This window comes from Rattus norvegicus, chromosome 16, assembly GCF_036323735.1.
Source record: "Rattus norvegicus strain BN/NHsdMcwi chromosome 16, GRCr8, whole genome shotgun sequence".
In the NCBI taxonomy this organism is placed as follows: domain Eukaryota; kingdom Metazoa; phylum Chordata; class Mammalia; order Rodentia; family Muridae; genus Rattus; species Rattus norvegicus.
In genome coordinates this window covers 64,034,292-64,051,014 of record NC_086034.1, presented here as the reverse complement: position 1 = coordinate 64,051,014, position 16,723 = coordinate 64,034,292, and the positions used below count along the sequence as shown (strand labels likewise).

At 42.4% G+C, this 16,723-nt stretch overlaps 1 protein-coding gene across 2 annotated transcripts in view; it reads right to left on the bottom strand.

The window, feature by feature from the left end:
• Tnks (tankyrase) overlaps positions 1-16,723 on the bottom strand; it is a 151,004-nt gene that overhangs the window by 22,958 nt on the left and 111,323 nt on the right. For both annotated transcript variants that reach the window (XM_039094390.2, NM_001106084.2), the window contains 6 exons: positions 14,509-14,680; positions 10,167-10,246; positions 8,680-8,825; positions 6,248-6,413; positions 4,572-4,791; positions 2,168-2,277 (listed from right to left, as the gene is read on the bottom strand). In XM_039094390.2, coding sequence (XP_038950318.1) covers positions 2,168-2,277; positions 4,572-4,791; positions 6,248-6,413; positions 8,680-8,825; positions 10,167-10,246; positions 14,509-14,680 — 894 coding nt within the window. The remainder of the gene's footprint in view (positions 1-2,167; positions 2,278-4,571; positions 4,792-6,247; positions 6,414-8,679; positions 8,826-10,166; positions 10,247-14,508; positions 14,681-16,723) is intronic.

The window sequence follows — 16,723 nt, the reverse complement described above, 5'->3', positions numbered from 1 at the left end:
ATTTAACCATTCCTTCTAGGCTCATGTTCTCATCCTTAATAGAAACTTCTCCTTAAAAACAAGCAAGCACAACCCTCTACTGTGTTTTGGACTCGTTTCCTCCACAACTATTTTCTGTCCCTCTAGGCTGGGTTTCATGTAGCTCAGGCTGGCCCCAAACTACTTATTTCAAAAGTAAAGATCATTAATTCCGCCCCCGGTACATGCTGATGAAGACAGGAGGAGAGCTGCACAGAACAACTAGGAGTCCTCTGAGAACAGGCTTTAAGATTCTCTGGATTATAAGACTATTATAAAACTAATTTGCAGTTTGTGTTTACTTCTAACATGAAAACTATCTATGATTATATCAAATCACTTTCAAAACAACCAACCAAACAAAAACTCCAAAGTTATCTTCTTTATTCAAAGGATGTTTCAGGAAAAGCAACTTCTGCTCAGTCCAAAAGCATGTGATAATTTGAAGCTATTCCTCAGATGATATTACAAGTTACTTAAACTGTGCTTCCTGCATTTTATTAAGAGGAACACAATTTAGTAGACTAATTTGCATAGACTTCCAAAATTAGTCCAAAAAAAGCTATAGTTTATATATAAATATATGTGGGCGTATAAATGACCTGTGTGTCCCAGTGAGCAGTGTTAAACTGTCTTCATATTGAATATCCAGTGTCTTTAGTGAAACCAATTACATGCTTGCTAAATTGGCTGGCAAATGTCTTATAGACCCCTGAAGAGGAAGAAGTGTTACTGAAACAGGGTCAAACACAACTAATTCTTAAGCTTTCATCTCTGTAAGTAGCTATACCCCTGGAGTAAATAACAGTAACTGAAATGCACAAGTGAGCTGCAGCTTAGAGGACTGGGTGAGGAGGCCGAGAGCGGGGCCGACGGTCCTGGAGAAAGGCACTGAGCACTGCAAGTGACAGCACTTGAATAAAGCGAGGACTGGATTATAAACAGGTGGGTAATAGGAGAGAGCACGGGCTACACTAACACCATCTGAGTGCGTGTGTGATCTACTGTAACAATAGCACGAAATCTTCAGATATAATCGACATTTTAGGGAAAACGCTGCAAAATGAGAAAATGGAGAAAGAAAACCCACCTGCCAAATGATAGATTCTTATATAAAATCACATGCTTTTGGTAAGGAATAAATATCAGTACTTTTATATGTATTAATATCACAGAAATTAGCTGTCCTCTGTATGTAAGGTTAAGAAGCGATACCTAAACATACAATAGAAAGGGTGCTAAGCAGAATAAGGCTCTTTATTATAAAGGAAATTTCCCATGAAACCTGTAGCTTTTGTTTAAGCTTCTTAAATAACCTAATTGTTTCTCCATTTGAAAAGAATGAGGTGGCTTTTCATTTTTTTAAAGTTACAGATCCAAAGAGCAGACTAAGCTCAAACTTGTGGTTGGATAAGAGTGTAACAATGAAAGAGAGTAGGAAAATGCTCTCTACTCTTTTCCTCATTTGCAGACAGAAATGGAAAGCAGGGACTGTGGATTCCTACAAAGTAGGTTTGTATGCAAATGAACAGTGGGAGGAGCCACTATAGCACCTGAGAGCCTGGTAAGCAGGAACTGTGGTCTGGGATTTTATAGTCAGAGAGGGCTACGTACAAAGGCAGAAAGCAGGAACGAACACCCTTCACATTTTACTATTTCTACTGCGAAGCATCAGGCCCGAGGGCCGAGGTTCCTCCCATTTCTGACAAACGGCACAAAGGCACTCCCACTCCTGTTGAACAGGGTTTAGTGCCTGGAAAGATGGCTTTGCACTTTTACTTGGCAGCTTACTCTCTCACCAAAGGCTATTAAATTGTGTGCAAACTGCTTAACCACTTGGCCTGCCACTTTTAAGATTCTAGAGATAAATGTAAGCAGCTACAAAGTTTCTAAAATCTATCCGAGGTAGAGGTGAGATTTAAACGTGACCCCCGACACACTGATTATTGTGTGTGCAAAGACACAGGACGCTTGCGAAAGCTTATCAAGAAGAACTCTCTATACGGAAGGTATGACAAAGCTTGTAAAGATGACCAAAGCGCACTCAACCATGCTTAGGTTAGCAATCTGTTCCTCAGCATGCAGTCCATGACTAGTAGAGTTTTGAATGCCAGGGAAGGCTTCTCAACGTTCACGGTGACGTGCTTACCCCATAAGACGCTGCGTTGTGGAGTGGAATTAAACCTCCTTTGTCCTGGGCGTTCACATCAGCGCCGCGCTCTAGCAGGTACTCGGCTACTTCCAGGTTATTATAGCCCGCTGTCAGAGTAAAACAGGACAGGCAGGTCAAGAGAACAGGTACAACTTCCGGGTTATTGTAGCCCGCTGTCAGAGTAAAACAGGACAGGCAGGTCAAGAGAACAGGTACAACTTCCGGGTTATTGTAGCCCGCTGTCAGAGTAAAACAGGACAGGCAGGTCAAGAGAACAGGCACAACTTCCGGGTTATTGTAGCCCGCTGTCAGAGTAAAACAGGACAGGCAGGTCAAGAGAACAGGCACAACTTCCGGGTTATTGTAGCCCGCTGTCAGAGTAAAACAGGACAGGCAGGTCAAGAGAACAGGCACAACTTCCGGGTTATTGTAGCCCGCTGTCAGAGTAAAACAGGACAGGCAGGTCAAGAGAACAGGCACAACTTCCGGGTTATTGTAGCCCGCTGTCAGAGTAAAACAGGACAGGCAGGTCAAGAGAACAGGCACAACTTCCGGGTTATTGTAGCCCGCTGTCAGAGTAAAACAGGACAGGCAGGTCAAGAGAACAGGCACAACTTCCGGGTTATTGTAGCCCGCTGTCAGAGTAAAACAGGACAGGCAGGTCAAGAGAACAGGCACAACTTCCGGGTTATTGTAGCCCGCTGTCAGAGTAAAACAGGACAGGCAGGTCAAGAGAACAGGCACAACTTCCGGGTTATTGTAGCCCGCTGTCAGAGTAAAACAGGACAGGCAGGTCAAGAGAACAGGCACAACTTCCGGGTTATTGTAGCCCGCTGTCAGAGTAAAACAGGACAGGCAGGTCAAGAGAACAGGCACAACTTCCGGGTTATTGTAGCCCGCTGTCAGAGTAAAACAGGACAGGCAGGTCAAGAGAACAGGTACAACTTCCGGGTTATTGTAGCCCGCTGTCAGAGTAAAACAGGACAGGCAGGTCAAGAGAACAGGTACAACTTCCGGGTTATTGTAGCCCGCTGTCAGAGTAAAACAGGACAGGCAGGTCAAGAGAACAGGTACAACTTCCGGGTTATTGTAGCCCGCTGTCAGAGTAAAACAGGACAGGCAGGTCAAGAGAACAGGTACAACTTCCGGGTTATTGTAGCCCGCTGTCAGAGTAAAACAGGACAGGCAGGTCAAGAGAACAGGCACAACTTCCGGGTTATTGTAGCCCGCTGTCAGAGTAAAACAGGACAGGCAGGTCAAGAGAACAGGCACAACTTCCGGGTTATTGTAGCCCGCTGTCAGAGTAAAACAGGACAGGCAGGTCAAGAGAACAGGCACAACTTCCGGGTTATTGTAGCCCGCTGTCAGAGTAAAACAGGACAGGCAGGTCAAGAGAACAGGCACAACTTCCGGGTTATTGTAGCCCGCTGTCAGAGTAAAACAGGACAGGCAGGTCAAGAGAACAGGCACAACTTCCGGGTTATTGTAGCCCGCTGTCAGAGTAAAACAGGACAGGCAGGTCAAGAGAACAGGCACAACTTCCGGGTTATTGTAGCCCGCTGTCAGAGTAAAACAGGACAGGCAGGTCAAGAGAACAGGCACAACTTCCGGGTTATTGTAGCCCGCTGTCAGAGTAAAACAGGACAGGCAGGTCAAGAGAACAGGCACAACTTCCGGGTTATTGTAGCCCGCTGTCAGAGTAAAACAGGACAGGCAGGTCAAGAGAACAGGCACAACTTCCGGGTTATTGTAGCCCGCTGTCAGAGTAAAACAGGACAGGCAGGTCAAGAGAACAGGCACAACTTCCGGGTTATTGTAGCCCGCTGTCAGAGTAAAACAGGACAGGCAGGTCAAGAGAACAGGCACAACTTCCGGGTTATTGTAGCCCGCTGTCAGAGTAAAACAGGACAGGCAGGTCAAGAGAACAGGTACAACTTCCGGGTTATTGTAGCCCGCTGTCAGAGTAAAACAGGACAGGCAGGTCAAGAGAACAGGTACAACTTCCGGGTTATTGTAGCCCGCTGTCAGAGTAAAACAGGACAGGCAGGTCAAGAGAACAGGTACAACTCACACGCAGACAGGAAAGACTGGGGAAATTAAGACTTTATTTTGTCTTCAGAAGCTAATACTAACTTCATATAGTTTAGTCTTTACCACGTGCCAGCTGCTCTCACAGGCCCCGTAGGCCCAGAGTGTGCATTTGAAGATCTTAGGACAGTCTGCAGGGCTGATCCTCTCGGCTGACCATTTGAGTTCTGGGACTTGAACACAGGCTGGAATGCTTGCTGGCAAGCACTATTACCTGTTGGGCTATCTCACTGCAAGCCAAGTGGCTAAGCATCTGCTATCAGTTTACTGGTGTCTAACTGAAGGGACAGCGCGATTACACAGTAGAGCTTACCTGCCAGGTGGAGAGGAGTTGAGTTTCTGCCCTGGGTGTCTCGGCAGTTGATGTTCTCTGGAGTACAAAGCTTCTGCACTCTGGCCAGGCAGCCCTTCTTGGCAGCATCCAACAGGGCAGCATCCCCCCTCAGTAGGTCCTGAATATCTGTGTCTCCTTCTTTGACCAGATCTAGGGGTGTGTTTCCATCTCTGTTCTTCTTAGTTGGATCTGCTCCATGCTGTAAAGACAAACCGAATGTGCAGGTGTGTTTGCAAGTAGTCGGGCAGCACAAACGGAACTCACTTCATTTACTCCAAACCTTCATTCAGCTGGAAGGAAATCTATTCTATATCCACTTTGAAAACAGGGATTTAAATCTGCTTTCTTTTGCAATTGGGAGGATAGTGAGCATCTTCTGCTTTTCTGTGACAAACTTTTCCCAAGACTTGAAGTTGTCTTTGAAAACCTCTTATTTCTTATAATGGTCTAGACGTTAATTTGGCCAGACTTTAGTCGCACCCCCCCCACACACACACAGAGGAGAGAGAGAGAGAGAGAGAGAGAGAGAGAGAGAGAGAGAATGTGTGTGTTTTAATGATAAAACTAGGGCCTCACACTTGGTAGCTAACCACTCCACCACTTAATTATGAGTTATGAATTATGAATTATGGCTCCAACTCAAACTGGAGAAAGGTATTTAGGCAGCATCATGAGAAAGGAAAAAAGGAATATACACAGAAAGAAAAATAATTACTGAATTCTAAATGGCATCAGTTAAAAAAAATCAGATAGTTTAAAAGTGTATTTCATGATGTATAAATATACTTAAAAAAAAAAAACTACCTTGGTTTAAAATTAGCTATACCTGTAAGCCAAGTTTTACTATAGACCTGATACAGAGAGCTGTTGACCTACTGTGGAAATTAAAAATGATGTAAGCTAGCGAGGTGTGGTGCACACCTTTAATCCCAGCATTTCTGGGGGCAGATCTGGAGTCAGGCAGATCTGAGTTCCAGGACAGCCAAAACTGTTACACAGCGAGACTTTCTCTTAAAAAATGAATGAAGAAACAAACAAACAAAGCACAATATTAAAATTAGATAATGGATTCAATGGCTCACAGGTGATTTTAGAAAACTATCTAGTGGTAATACTTGCCATATGTATTTATGGTATTATGGCATTAAATAAAATATAATCTGGACTTACATAGACAATACTTTTTCTCTGGTTAAGAAAAGATGAGAATCTACAGATGTATTAAGAGATGAGTTAACAGTACTATTAGTTATGACAGCAGCAATGTAACCGTCCCTCAAAGAGCAACCTGATGGAGAAGCTCCTACAGCCATTTTCCTCTAATGCTAATGCTACATTAGATAAACCATGTGAAGTAAACCAACTCTTCCCAAAACCTTCTTTGGTGACATGACCTCACTGAGTCAATTCTGAAAGACCTGTCAGAAACTAAGCAGAGACAGCCTTCTTAGCACTTGTTTCCCATAGATTACAATAGATTAGTTTTCGAAAGCAGTAACTAAACCCAGACAGGTGTTTCTTATCTACATACTTTTTTTTTTTCCTTTTTTTTCCTTTTTTTTTTTTTTCGGAGCTGGGGAGCGAACCCAGGGCCTTGTGCTTGCTAGGCAAGCGCTCTACCACTGAGCTAAATCCCCAACCCCATATCTACATACTTTTAGAAGGAGTTTGCAGATCTCATATTTTCCCTTGGCTGCGGCTTCATGGAGAGGGGTAAATTTCCACAAGTCCGCCACGTTGACAGAAGCCCCGTGCCTCACCAAGAGCTCAGCTACCTCGTAGTGTCCATAGGAGCAGGCATTGTGAAGGGGAACCAAGCCCCTAAACAAAAGAAAAATAGTCACAAAACAAATATTTCAGTTTAAATAGTTTCTTACAATGCTGGTGCATGCTTATAATCTTAGTACTTAGGAGGTAAAGGTGGGAGAGAGCTCAAGATCATCCTCAGCTGGAGAGGGAATCAAAGCCACCTCACCAACTCAAATATCACCATGAAAACACAAATCCCCAAACCCTTTCAAGCCTTCTATCACAGCAATTACTAAACTTGAAACACAATATATATATTTTTTTTATTTATTTTTACCGATCTATCTACTCCTCTCTCTCTCTCTCTCTCTCTCTCTCTCTCTCTCTCTCTCTTTCTCTCTCTCCTCTCTCTCTCTCTCACACACACACACACACACACACACACTCACACACACACACCACCCACCCACACCCACACACCACATCACACATAGAATAAAATACCATACTTTTTTTTGGTAGCACTAGGATTGAAAGCCAGGGTTTCATGTTGGTGGCACTCTACCACTGGTTGACACACTCAGACTTTTCAATTTAAATATAGGTTTTCCTAAACTCATTTCATAAACCAAGCAGGCACTGAGTTCAAACCCTACTGCCTCAGCCTCGCAAGTGGCTGGGACCTCAGGCCTGCTTAATACAATCTTTTCAATTCTTACTTGCACCCTAGCAATGTAAAGCCCTGTATATTACAAAGTATCGAAACGAATAATTAACCAATCTGCTTTTTATCATCTTTCAGATTTCCATGATTTGTATTTTTACTAATTGAAAATGGCCAGTTTACTTATGATACACAATATAAAATAATGTAATATATATTACATAAAATATAGAATACATTATACTTATTCAGTTGCCACTTGTTTTAGTTATTTTTAAGTTCATAATGATTTAATAGTTTCTCTGTATTACTTAAATATTGAGATAAAAGGAATGAATTCACACCAGGCATAGCAGTGCACGCCTTTAATCCCAGAATTAAGGAGGCAGAGACAGGAAGGTATTTCTGAGTTTGTGGCCATCCTGATCTACATAGCAAGTTTCATGCCAGCCAGAGGTATAGAGGGAGACCTTTGTCTCAAACAAACCAAACTCCATCCCTGTTCTTCCTAAAAAAGAAGAGAATCATCAAGGAAAATAAAATTCAATTATAAATTCTACTCAGCTAAGAAAATCTAGACCCCTCATCTTCTGAGGAAACTCCCTCAGATGACTAGTTTTCAAATGAAAGCAGTTGACATTCTAAAAGGTAGCACAAAAAGACACCCTCTCAAGAGCCATGCACCAAAGGATCAGTGTAAGGTGATTTAGGACATGTAAAACCAACCAGATATGTGGTGACTATTTAGAGATTAGTGCCATCTAAAACGCAGGCTTTATGATGAAATGTGCTGGTATAACTAGGTCACATTAGCATCACTGGCTGCCCTCCAGTGCATTACAGTTCTCTGAAACAGCCACTGCCAGGGTTCTCAACCCTCATGTGTGGCGCACTGCTTGAGAAAGATGAACATGCGACAGTTCCCGAAGCCTGAGCTGCAGTTATTTACGGCGCTATGCTGAGTAAGAGCACAGACCAGGCCGCCTCATCTGAGCAGGTGTTAAAGTCACTCAGGATACAGAAATTGATTTTGGTTAAAATACTCTTCTTAGATTTGCAAGTAGCTGCTTTAAAAATTTTACCTGGTTTGTCAAGTAATTCATCTAATATAAAAATATAGACAATTTAAACTAGCAGAAACAAAATTATATTTCTATTAATAATGGTGATTCTGGGATGAACTGAATTTCTTCTTGGCAGAATTTTTTTAATGGCAAAAAATATAAGGATGAGAAGATGAACAGTAAATGACAAATTACATAAAAATATTCACAAATTAAACAAAATTCTATACACAGGCATGAAAAGGATGCACCAAACCGAGAGACATACTGCAAGAACAGGTAAAGTCCAAAGCAAACTGGAGCACCGTCCTCACCCAAGGACCACGCAGTGCAAATGCAGAGGTGCCAAGAAACACGCCTATAACCCAAGTGATTGACAGGTGCTGTACACAACCCCAGATAGAGATGGACAATTACACTTCATGTTGTGTCTTTAGGGGGTGGAATGAAGAGAATCTTTAATTTCAATATATATGTTTATTTAATTATAATTTAATGAATTATGTATATTATTTTAATGAGAAAAGCATCTACAACACCAATGTTTAAAAAAGCAGTATGTCATTTGTAAATTTTTTGTTCTAAAGTACGCCGGGACTTGAACACGTACCCTTTGTCTTTGGCATGGACATCAGCTCCATGATGTAGAAGGTACTCGACGACAGACACACGGTTGTAGCCTGCAGCGAAGTGTAAGGGAGTGGAATGGCGGCCCTCCAGATCTCTGCAGTTCACATTCTGCGGGCTGCACAGTTGCTTTTATGGAGTACGCACAGACAGAGACAGAGACACCATTAACAATCATTCATAGACTTTGCTCTAAAACTGGGCAACATCTGAGATTACTGTAATGATGCAGTAAATATTCTCCACAGATGAGATGTATAAAAATCAGCACCATAGCCAGACACAGTGAGGCACAGCTAAAAGCCCTGAGCTGGAGAAGGTGAGGGAGGACGACCTCCAGTCTGGGGCCAGAGTGGGTTATACCGTGAGTCTGAGGACAGTCTGGGCCACACGGTGTTTCAGAAAGCCCTAAAGGAGAATCCACATCATGTCTGGCATTACTGTGACAACATGTATGCACAGAGGAATTTAGTCTTTGTTGGACACCCTAGACCAGTCCCTAATCTAACCAAAATCCAAAGGCAGCAAATGAAGCTTCCTGTCTTTTCTGTGTCCATCTCCCTGCCTGAGAATCCTCACAGATTTATCCTGTGGTACACTTAGCTGGTCTTTGCTCAAGACCAACCAGAGTTGACTATAGGGAACTAAAGAGAGTTCCTGTCTCCTTGATTGTAGGTCAAGAAACAGTTGCTCTCAAGGCCTCACAATTTCTTGATTCTGTTCATTCCTTGCTGAATGTCAGAACAATTTCATATCCTGTTTTTCGAATTTTAAAATACAGAGAAGTGGGGAGGAAAAGGAGGAGAAGAAGAGTATCACTCTTAAGAGTACATGCTATCCCAGAACTCATAGCAATCCTCATGCCTCAGCTTTCCAAGGGAATAAAAGGCACGAGCTACTACACCCAGCTAACTTCTAATTGTTAGCCTTTGAGGAAAAAAAATATACCAGACCTAATTCTCAATTTGCACATCTTCTTTGGACACTGACACTCTACTGTTTCTTTTCCGGTGAATGCATTGCTTAGTGACCCGCGTGCCAACAGATGACAGTGAATCTGTGTGGGGCAGTCAGATGGCGCACAGAGTGACGGCACACCTGCCAGGCCCAGCAGCTTGCACGTGGTAGGAGGAGAAAGCTAATTCCAGAAAGTCGCCCTTCGGCTTTACATATGCACCACGGCACATGTGCACATATGCACGTGCACGTGAACACACACACACACAGAGCATATTTCATTACATTATATGCAATAAAAATGTGTGTATCTTATTTTCTTATGGTTTAGGTGCTATAAGGGACATAACGGGGAAAAAAATCTTGGTCGTACTCTTTTATCTGTATATACCCTGCCCATTATTTGTAAATCTTTAAAAAAAAATGTTTGTTTTTAGGTAGTTTTGTTTAAATCCATCAAAATGAAGTGGGGCAGCAGGAATCCAATAGTAAATGATGCAGGCGCTAATTTACCTTCACAGTTTCCAAGTCACCAGCTTTCGATGCCTCTAAGAGTCGATAGTCCACATCAGAAGTGCGGATAGGAGTACTCTCTGCGTGAAAGGAAGGAAAGATTACTGTTGGCCTCAGGGTGTTGAAGGAAGTTATGAAGATTGCTTACTGAGGGAAAGGAGATTAAGGGGTCAGACATTACCCTGATATAATTGCTACTCCCTGATCTAAGTCAAACGTAAACACACTCTAACACAGAGGAACACCTTTATCCCCCACTCTAGTTACCCCATGCTCGGGTTAAGGACCACTTTGAAGGGGAGTGAGGAAAGCTCCAACCAGGGACCAAAAATAGCTCCAGACTTTCCCATGCCCGTCTAACTGGGAGACAGGACAGCAAGGTTAAATGTGACACATTAAGGTGGGTTGTTGCAGTTACATGCTTAAAGCCATGTATTTTAATTGTTCAATACTGGTCTTTTAAAGAAGAGGTTCAACATACTCATATTAAATGTGGCCGTCAGAAGGTCACACAGCAGTACGAGATCAGGACCATAGACTCGGGCTCCATGTAGACTTTGGAGGACACTTCATATTTCTGGTATTTTTATCTATTATTAGTGGCCGGAGTACACGCACCATGACATGCAGATGGAGGCCAGAAAACAGCTCTCAGGAGTCAGGTCTCTCTTATCATGGCTCTGGAGACTGAACGAGGCTGTCAGGCTTGCCCAGCAAGCGTCCTGAACCACCGAGCCATCTCACCAGCCTGATGCCTGAGTTTTGCATTCCAAGGGTTTCCCTCAAAGTCTCTTTCAGGTTTAAGATGACATTACATTATGATCAGAGACACTGAGTTCACAGTCCAAGTAGGAAGGATCAAGTGATGCCATAAAAGGCTTTAGATTTTAAAAGAAATACTTTATTTTTCTACAGTGCTTTGTTCAAAGGGGTTGACGTTTTTAAGAATTCTTCTGTAGAAGACAAACTATTTGATCATATTAATAATTCTTAGCAGATAAAACACTAAGATTAAATCAGATAAAATATCAAGACTAAAGAGGAAAGAAGATTGTCTCAAACAGTGACGTCCATTTTAAAATTCTTTCTCTTTAAGAAAGAGTTAGGCCGCACGTATAGTCTGTGGAGTCGCTCCTGTTCAGATGTCCTCCTCACAAACAACAGTCCAAGCGTTTGCCAAGTTGGTTTTCGGGCTTCTTAGCATCAGAGTCAATGTGTCAAGCCCTACCTCTTCTGATGCCTGTACTCGCTGCCACTGGTCACCAGTCTCCAGTCTAACGGTGCCTGTGCACTGCTGTACTTACGGGTGAGGCTGCTCTGCAACACACTCCACCCTGTATTTGTGCAAGATCCCAGCAACAGAGAAAACTCAAGAAACATCCTGTGTCTTCAGGTTATCATCACAGCACGCTCATGGGGATGACTAGGTGTGACTTTAGGTTACCATCACAGCACGCTCATGGGGATGACTAGGTGTGACTTTAGGTTACCATCACAGCACGCTCATGGGGATGACTAGGACAGTGCCATTTTCTAGGCAAGCAATATATCTGGTGTACAGACCACATGCTTCTAAGAACTACATGCCGGAAATGTCAATGGGTAAAAGTTAAACATGCTGACTTATTACGATAGCAACTGTGGAGTTCTGCAACTGTATGAATCTAAAATGGGTTGACAGCTACATTATTTTTAGACGTAATATAGCAGGACTTGGTAGGCAAATCCTGGGTTCTAAAGTAGATGAGGCAGGAATATTACAAATCTAAGGCCTGTCTAGGTGACAGAATGAATTCAAGACTAGCATAGGCAACTTAGTCAGACTCAAGATTAAAAAGTAAAAAGAGAATGTAGAAATATCTATAAAAGATCACTCAGTATCCTCTCCTAAGCATGGAGTAATTCCAATAAAAATATTTTTTCCATGTTTTTTTAAAAGGCCCTGTATCTAAGACAGCTCTATTATTTGTATTCTCTTTCTAGAGGACAATGAATGTGGCAAACTGATTCCTACCATTTGCTAAATTAAGCATTTATAATTAACTATATGCATCACAAAATCAATTTTAGAGTATAAAAGTAACCGAATTTTAGCTATGATTCAGTATTTAATCCCATCCCCAGAAGCCATGGGTTTGAGATGTGCTTACTTTAGAAGGCATCTTAAAGGTATTAAATGGATCTAATCTGTTGAATTTATTTGATATTTCATCTCCACTTTGTTAACCACTGTTAAATTTATGCATAGTATTGTGAGAAACTGATGCAGTAGCTGTATGTTTATGTATGATTATAACTCACAGAAGTAAAATTCAGTATTGAATCATTTTCAGTAAAAACGTACAAAAGAATATTTCATAAAAATCCCAATTTAGAAAATGGTTGCGATTCGTGAAAGAGCTACTTCCTGGTGTGGGAGCAGCATATCTTCCGCAGCAGATACCCCAGGGCAGGTGCAAGGCAGGTGCAAGGCAGGTGCAAGGCAGGTGCAAGGCAGGTGCAAGGCAGGTGCTTAATAGTCAGGCTTAAAACCCTAGCCACATTCTGGTAGTGAAGACTGGAGGGAAAAGCCAAGGGAGAGAAAGAAGAGTAACTGTTGAAATTACTGGAGAAGTTGCCTCTAGAGAAGAAGAAGGTGCAAGAGAGGAAGCAGAAGAAGCGGCCATGAGAGAGTCAAGGGAGAGTAGTCCTGAGGGCTGCCCAATTGGAACTAAGAGCAGCCCAGATGATGTAAATAGCATTAACTCGGGGTTATTGATAGGAAAGTAGATTCTAACAGCATGGAGGGGAGGCAGCTGTCCAGCTCTTGTGCTGTTTAGGGCTTATCATAAATATAAAGGCTGTGAGTTTGTCTTTCATCCGGGAAAGGCGGAGTAGAAACCCTGGGCCTGGATTATACTCATGTCTATAAGTAACCACACTGCGATTCTTTCACGTCTAGTTCCTGAGGTTTCAGTAGGCTGCTACTTCTAATTTGGGAGTTGGGGAGTCAGTGCCTATTTTCTATCAGTTTCATTCCTCATCTCTGTCAACAAACCTACAGACTGAGGCAGAATGATTGGCATGCCAGAATGAGCTGAGGAGGGAGGCAATCCTTACCAGCGTTCAGGGTTGTGAAATTTCGTCTTGAGACTGCTCCCCTTGCAGCACTAGCTCACCTGTAACCACCAGGGACCGGGACACTCTGTGCTTCTAAACTAGGACGCATTGCTTGAGAGCTCCCCAAAATTTGTAGGCCGATTGTGGTTTTCTACCTTTGTCATCTCCAAGCTTTCACACAACAACTCTTAAGATTTACTGTAACTCACTGTCACTTAGATATTTTAATATAGATGTTTAGGAACTTCTTATGTAGATTTTTGAATAGTCATATCATGTATCAGTTAATCTTAAGAATTTTATTTCTGGGTAGAGGACATCATAAGATATCTGCTATAAAAGGGGGAACTGTGCCCACAGAGCTTGGGCATACAGTTTACAGGCAGCAAAGAGTAGCCAGGTTTCTGACTACTGGTCTATAGGTGTCTCTCTGTTACACTAGTGTACAGGTGTCTCTCTGTTACACTAGTGTACAGGTGTCTCTCTGTTACACTAGTGTACAGGTGTCTCTCTGTTACACTAGTGTACAGGTGTCTCTCTGTTACACTAGTCTACAGGTGTCTCTCTGTTACACTAGTCTATAGGTGTCTCTATGTTACACTTTCAATTTTCCGTCTGTCTACAGCAATGGAACCCAGACAAAGGCTATCCAGACAAAGGCTGAGGGGAGAAAAAGAAGAGTAATTATACTTAAATTCTCTCATGTCTAATTCCAAAGTTTTCAGAAGGCTGTTACTTCTTACTTGGGAGTTAGGAAGTCACTGTCTATTGTTCTATCAGTTTTCTGCTGAATCTCTATCAACAAAGTAAATATCTTACACTATAGTGGGCATTCACTGTGACACTCACCAGAAGTTGGTAAGTACATTTAAATCAAGAAAATAGATGATAATTTCAGAACAGTTAAGAGTGACAAGTAGGTCAGACTACTATCCATGTAAGAACAATGAAAGGTCATTACTACAGAAATTCAACTTTTTCTCCATTTGACAGATTGCATAGCTCCCATAATTCTGCTTGTGTTCAATTCCAACCAGACACTAACTTTGAAATGGTGCAGATCTCCTGACAGCTCCGCATCCTACCACAAATCAGAGGTGGGTGCCTCCGTGTAAGAAAGGAAAGGTGCGAGAAAGAAACATTCGGGTCAGGAAGATTGCCCACAAAGCTAGTGATTCAGAACAGTGGCAGGGCCCGCTCTCATGGGGGGGTGTGAGCAAAAGGAAGGCATCACGTGACTCACCGCTCAGAATCTGCTGCACCGCTTCGTTCCCCATCTGCGCGGCTGTGAAGCCTTGCAGGGAGATGATGGAAGGGTCAGAGCCGTAACTCAGCAGGAGGCGGCAGGTCTGCAGGTGGCCAGCCAAGGCAGCTCTGTGCAAAGCAGTCTGACCTAGACTGTCCAGCGCGTTCATCTGAAAAATCGTTGGATGGCCATGTGAACTGGGCATTCCTTCACACTGTAGCAAATAGGCGCTCAGAGAAGAGTCAACTGCGAAACTTTTTTGAAAACCATCGTTGATTAGCTTTTGCTCATTAGTGCTATAGAAATAGGAGTGTCCTGGGGGGGGGGTCACAAAATACCCTTGATTTCCCAGATTGACCATCATTCGGCCACTCCACTCAAAAAAGGGAAAAAACAGTTGTCAGAGGGCAGGGATTCTCACCCAGTGCTCACTGCTTACCACATCTCTGCTCACCAAACACCTCAGAATAAATGGCTCTCTCATCATCCTCAGACAACCAAATACACACGCCAAGACTATCAATGTAGTACATTACACTTTCATTTTAGGAAATGCCTTATAATCTAAATGAATATTCCTCATCAGAGGTGTTTCTGATTTCAAGTTCTTTTCTCTATGAGAGTATTCATACTAAATAAGGAAATACCTTGGAAAGGACCCATGTCTACACACAAACTTGTTTCACATATACATTGTACACAAGAGCTGAAGCAACTCTATTTTTCTGTGACTGTGTGGTATTACATGGATTCAGGTGTATAATTTTCTATCTGTATGGTGTTGATAATTCAAAGGTTTTGATTTTCAAGCATTATAGATTCCTATTTTCAGGTCATGGATACTCATCTGCAATAGACACCTTAACTATAAATACAGTCAACTGGGAACTCCCTTGAAGATTCAAGGTGCCACTTTCAAACCTTGGAGAGTGTATATGGGGAACAGTATTTAGTTGCGTTGAATAAATGTTCTGCTTTTGGGTCAAGGTTCATATTTTGATCAAATGTAACTGGCCTAGTATTTTAGAATGTTCTAGTAAACACCTGTTACTCTAGAGGGATCAAAGTCTTCCTCAAGTGTACATGCTGCTTTCACAGAATCTCTTCTCAAAGTCCTCCATCTCTGGAGGCCTCAACAACTCCCAGAGCACGTGCGCTTACTCAGCATAACCACTTACTACACTGTTGGCACAATATTTTTTCATCAAGACCAATTAATGGTGAAAATATGGAGTGTCTTCTTGAAAGGTCCTCATAAGAGAATGCCAGTTCAATCCCACAGCAGTAAGAGGTCAGAATTTAAGAGACTACTCTAGTTCCAGTCCTTTGTTAGTGGGAAAGTTATGGTGCTTGTTCAGAAAAGGGTTCACTTACATTCTTATTGGTCTTCACAAAACTCGTCATCAAATGGCATCACAATTTAATTTGATCATATTTTCCAGCAGAAAAAAAAATGACTCTGTACCCATCACACAAGCACTAAGTATTGATTCCTCAGTGGAAAACACAAGATGGCATAGAGTTTTGTATAGATGTTACTTCATTTTAGAGGAATACCCAGAACTGCAAACATCCTAATCACTCACACTTTCTGGAAATTAGATGAGACACACTAATTATACAGCTGTAAAAATGGATGCTAACAATGAATTCCGATTTAGTTTGTTAAATCATGTAAATATGGTTTGAGAGTAATTCTTCTAAAATACTGATCTTATCAACTTAAGATTTGAATGGATGATTCTAGTATTTTAAATAAAGCTCAGTCCCTTAGCAAACAAATGTAACAGGCAGGAGGAGGACTGTAAAGGTTTTCTGTTTATCTCTAGGACAGGCCAGCTTTAGCTCCAGCGTTGAAGCAGATCTGCAGAACACTGTGGTGGTCTCGATAGGAACGGCCCACATCGGATGTTTGACTGCTTGGTGGGGAGTGGTACTATTAGGAAGGGTGGCCTTGTTGGAGTAGGTGTGGCCTTGCTGGAGGAAGTGTGTCACTGTGGAGGCGGGCTTTGAGGTCTCATATGCTCAAGTCACACCCAGTAGAGCACAACATCTCCTTCTGCTGGCTTCACATCAAGATATGGGTCTCTTTGCTCCTTTTTTAGCACCACGTCTGCCTGAGTGCCACCATGTTCCTGCCATGATTATAACGGACTAAATCGCTGAGCCTGTGAGCTAGCCCAATTAAATGTTTTGCTTTGTAAGAATTGTA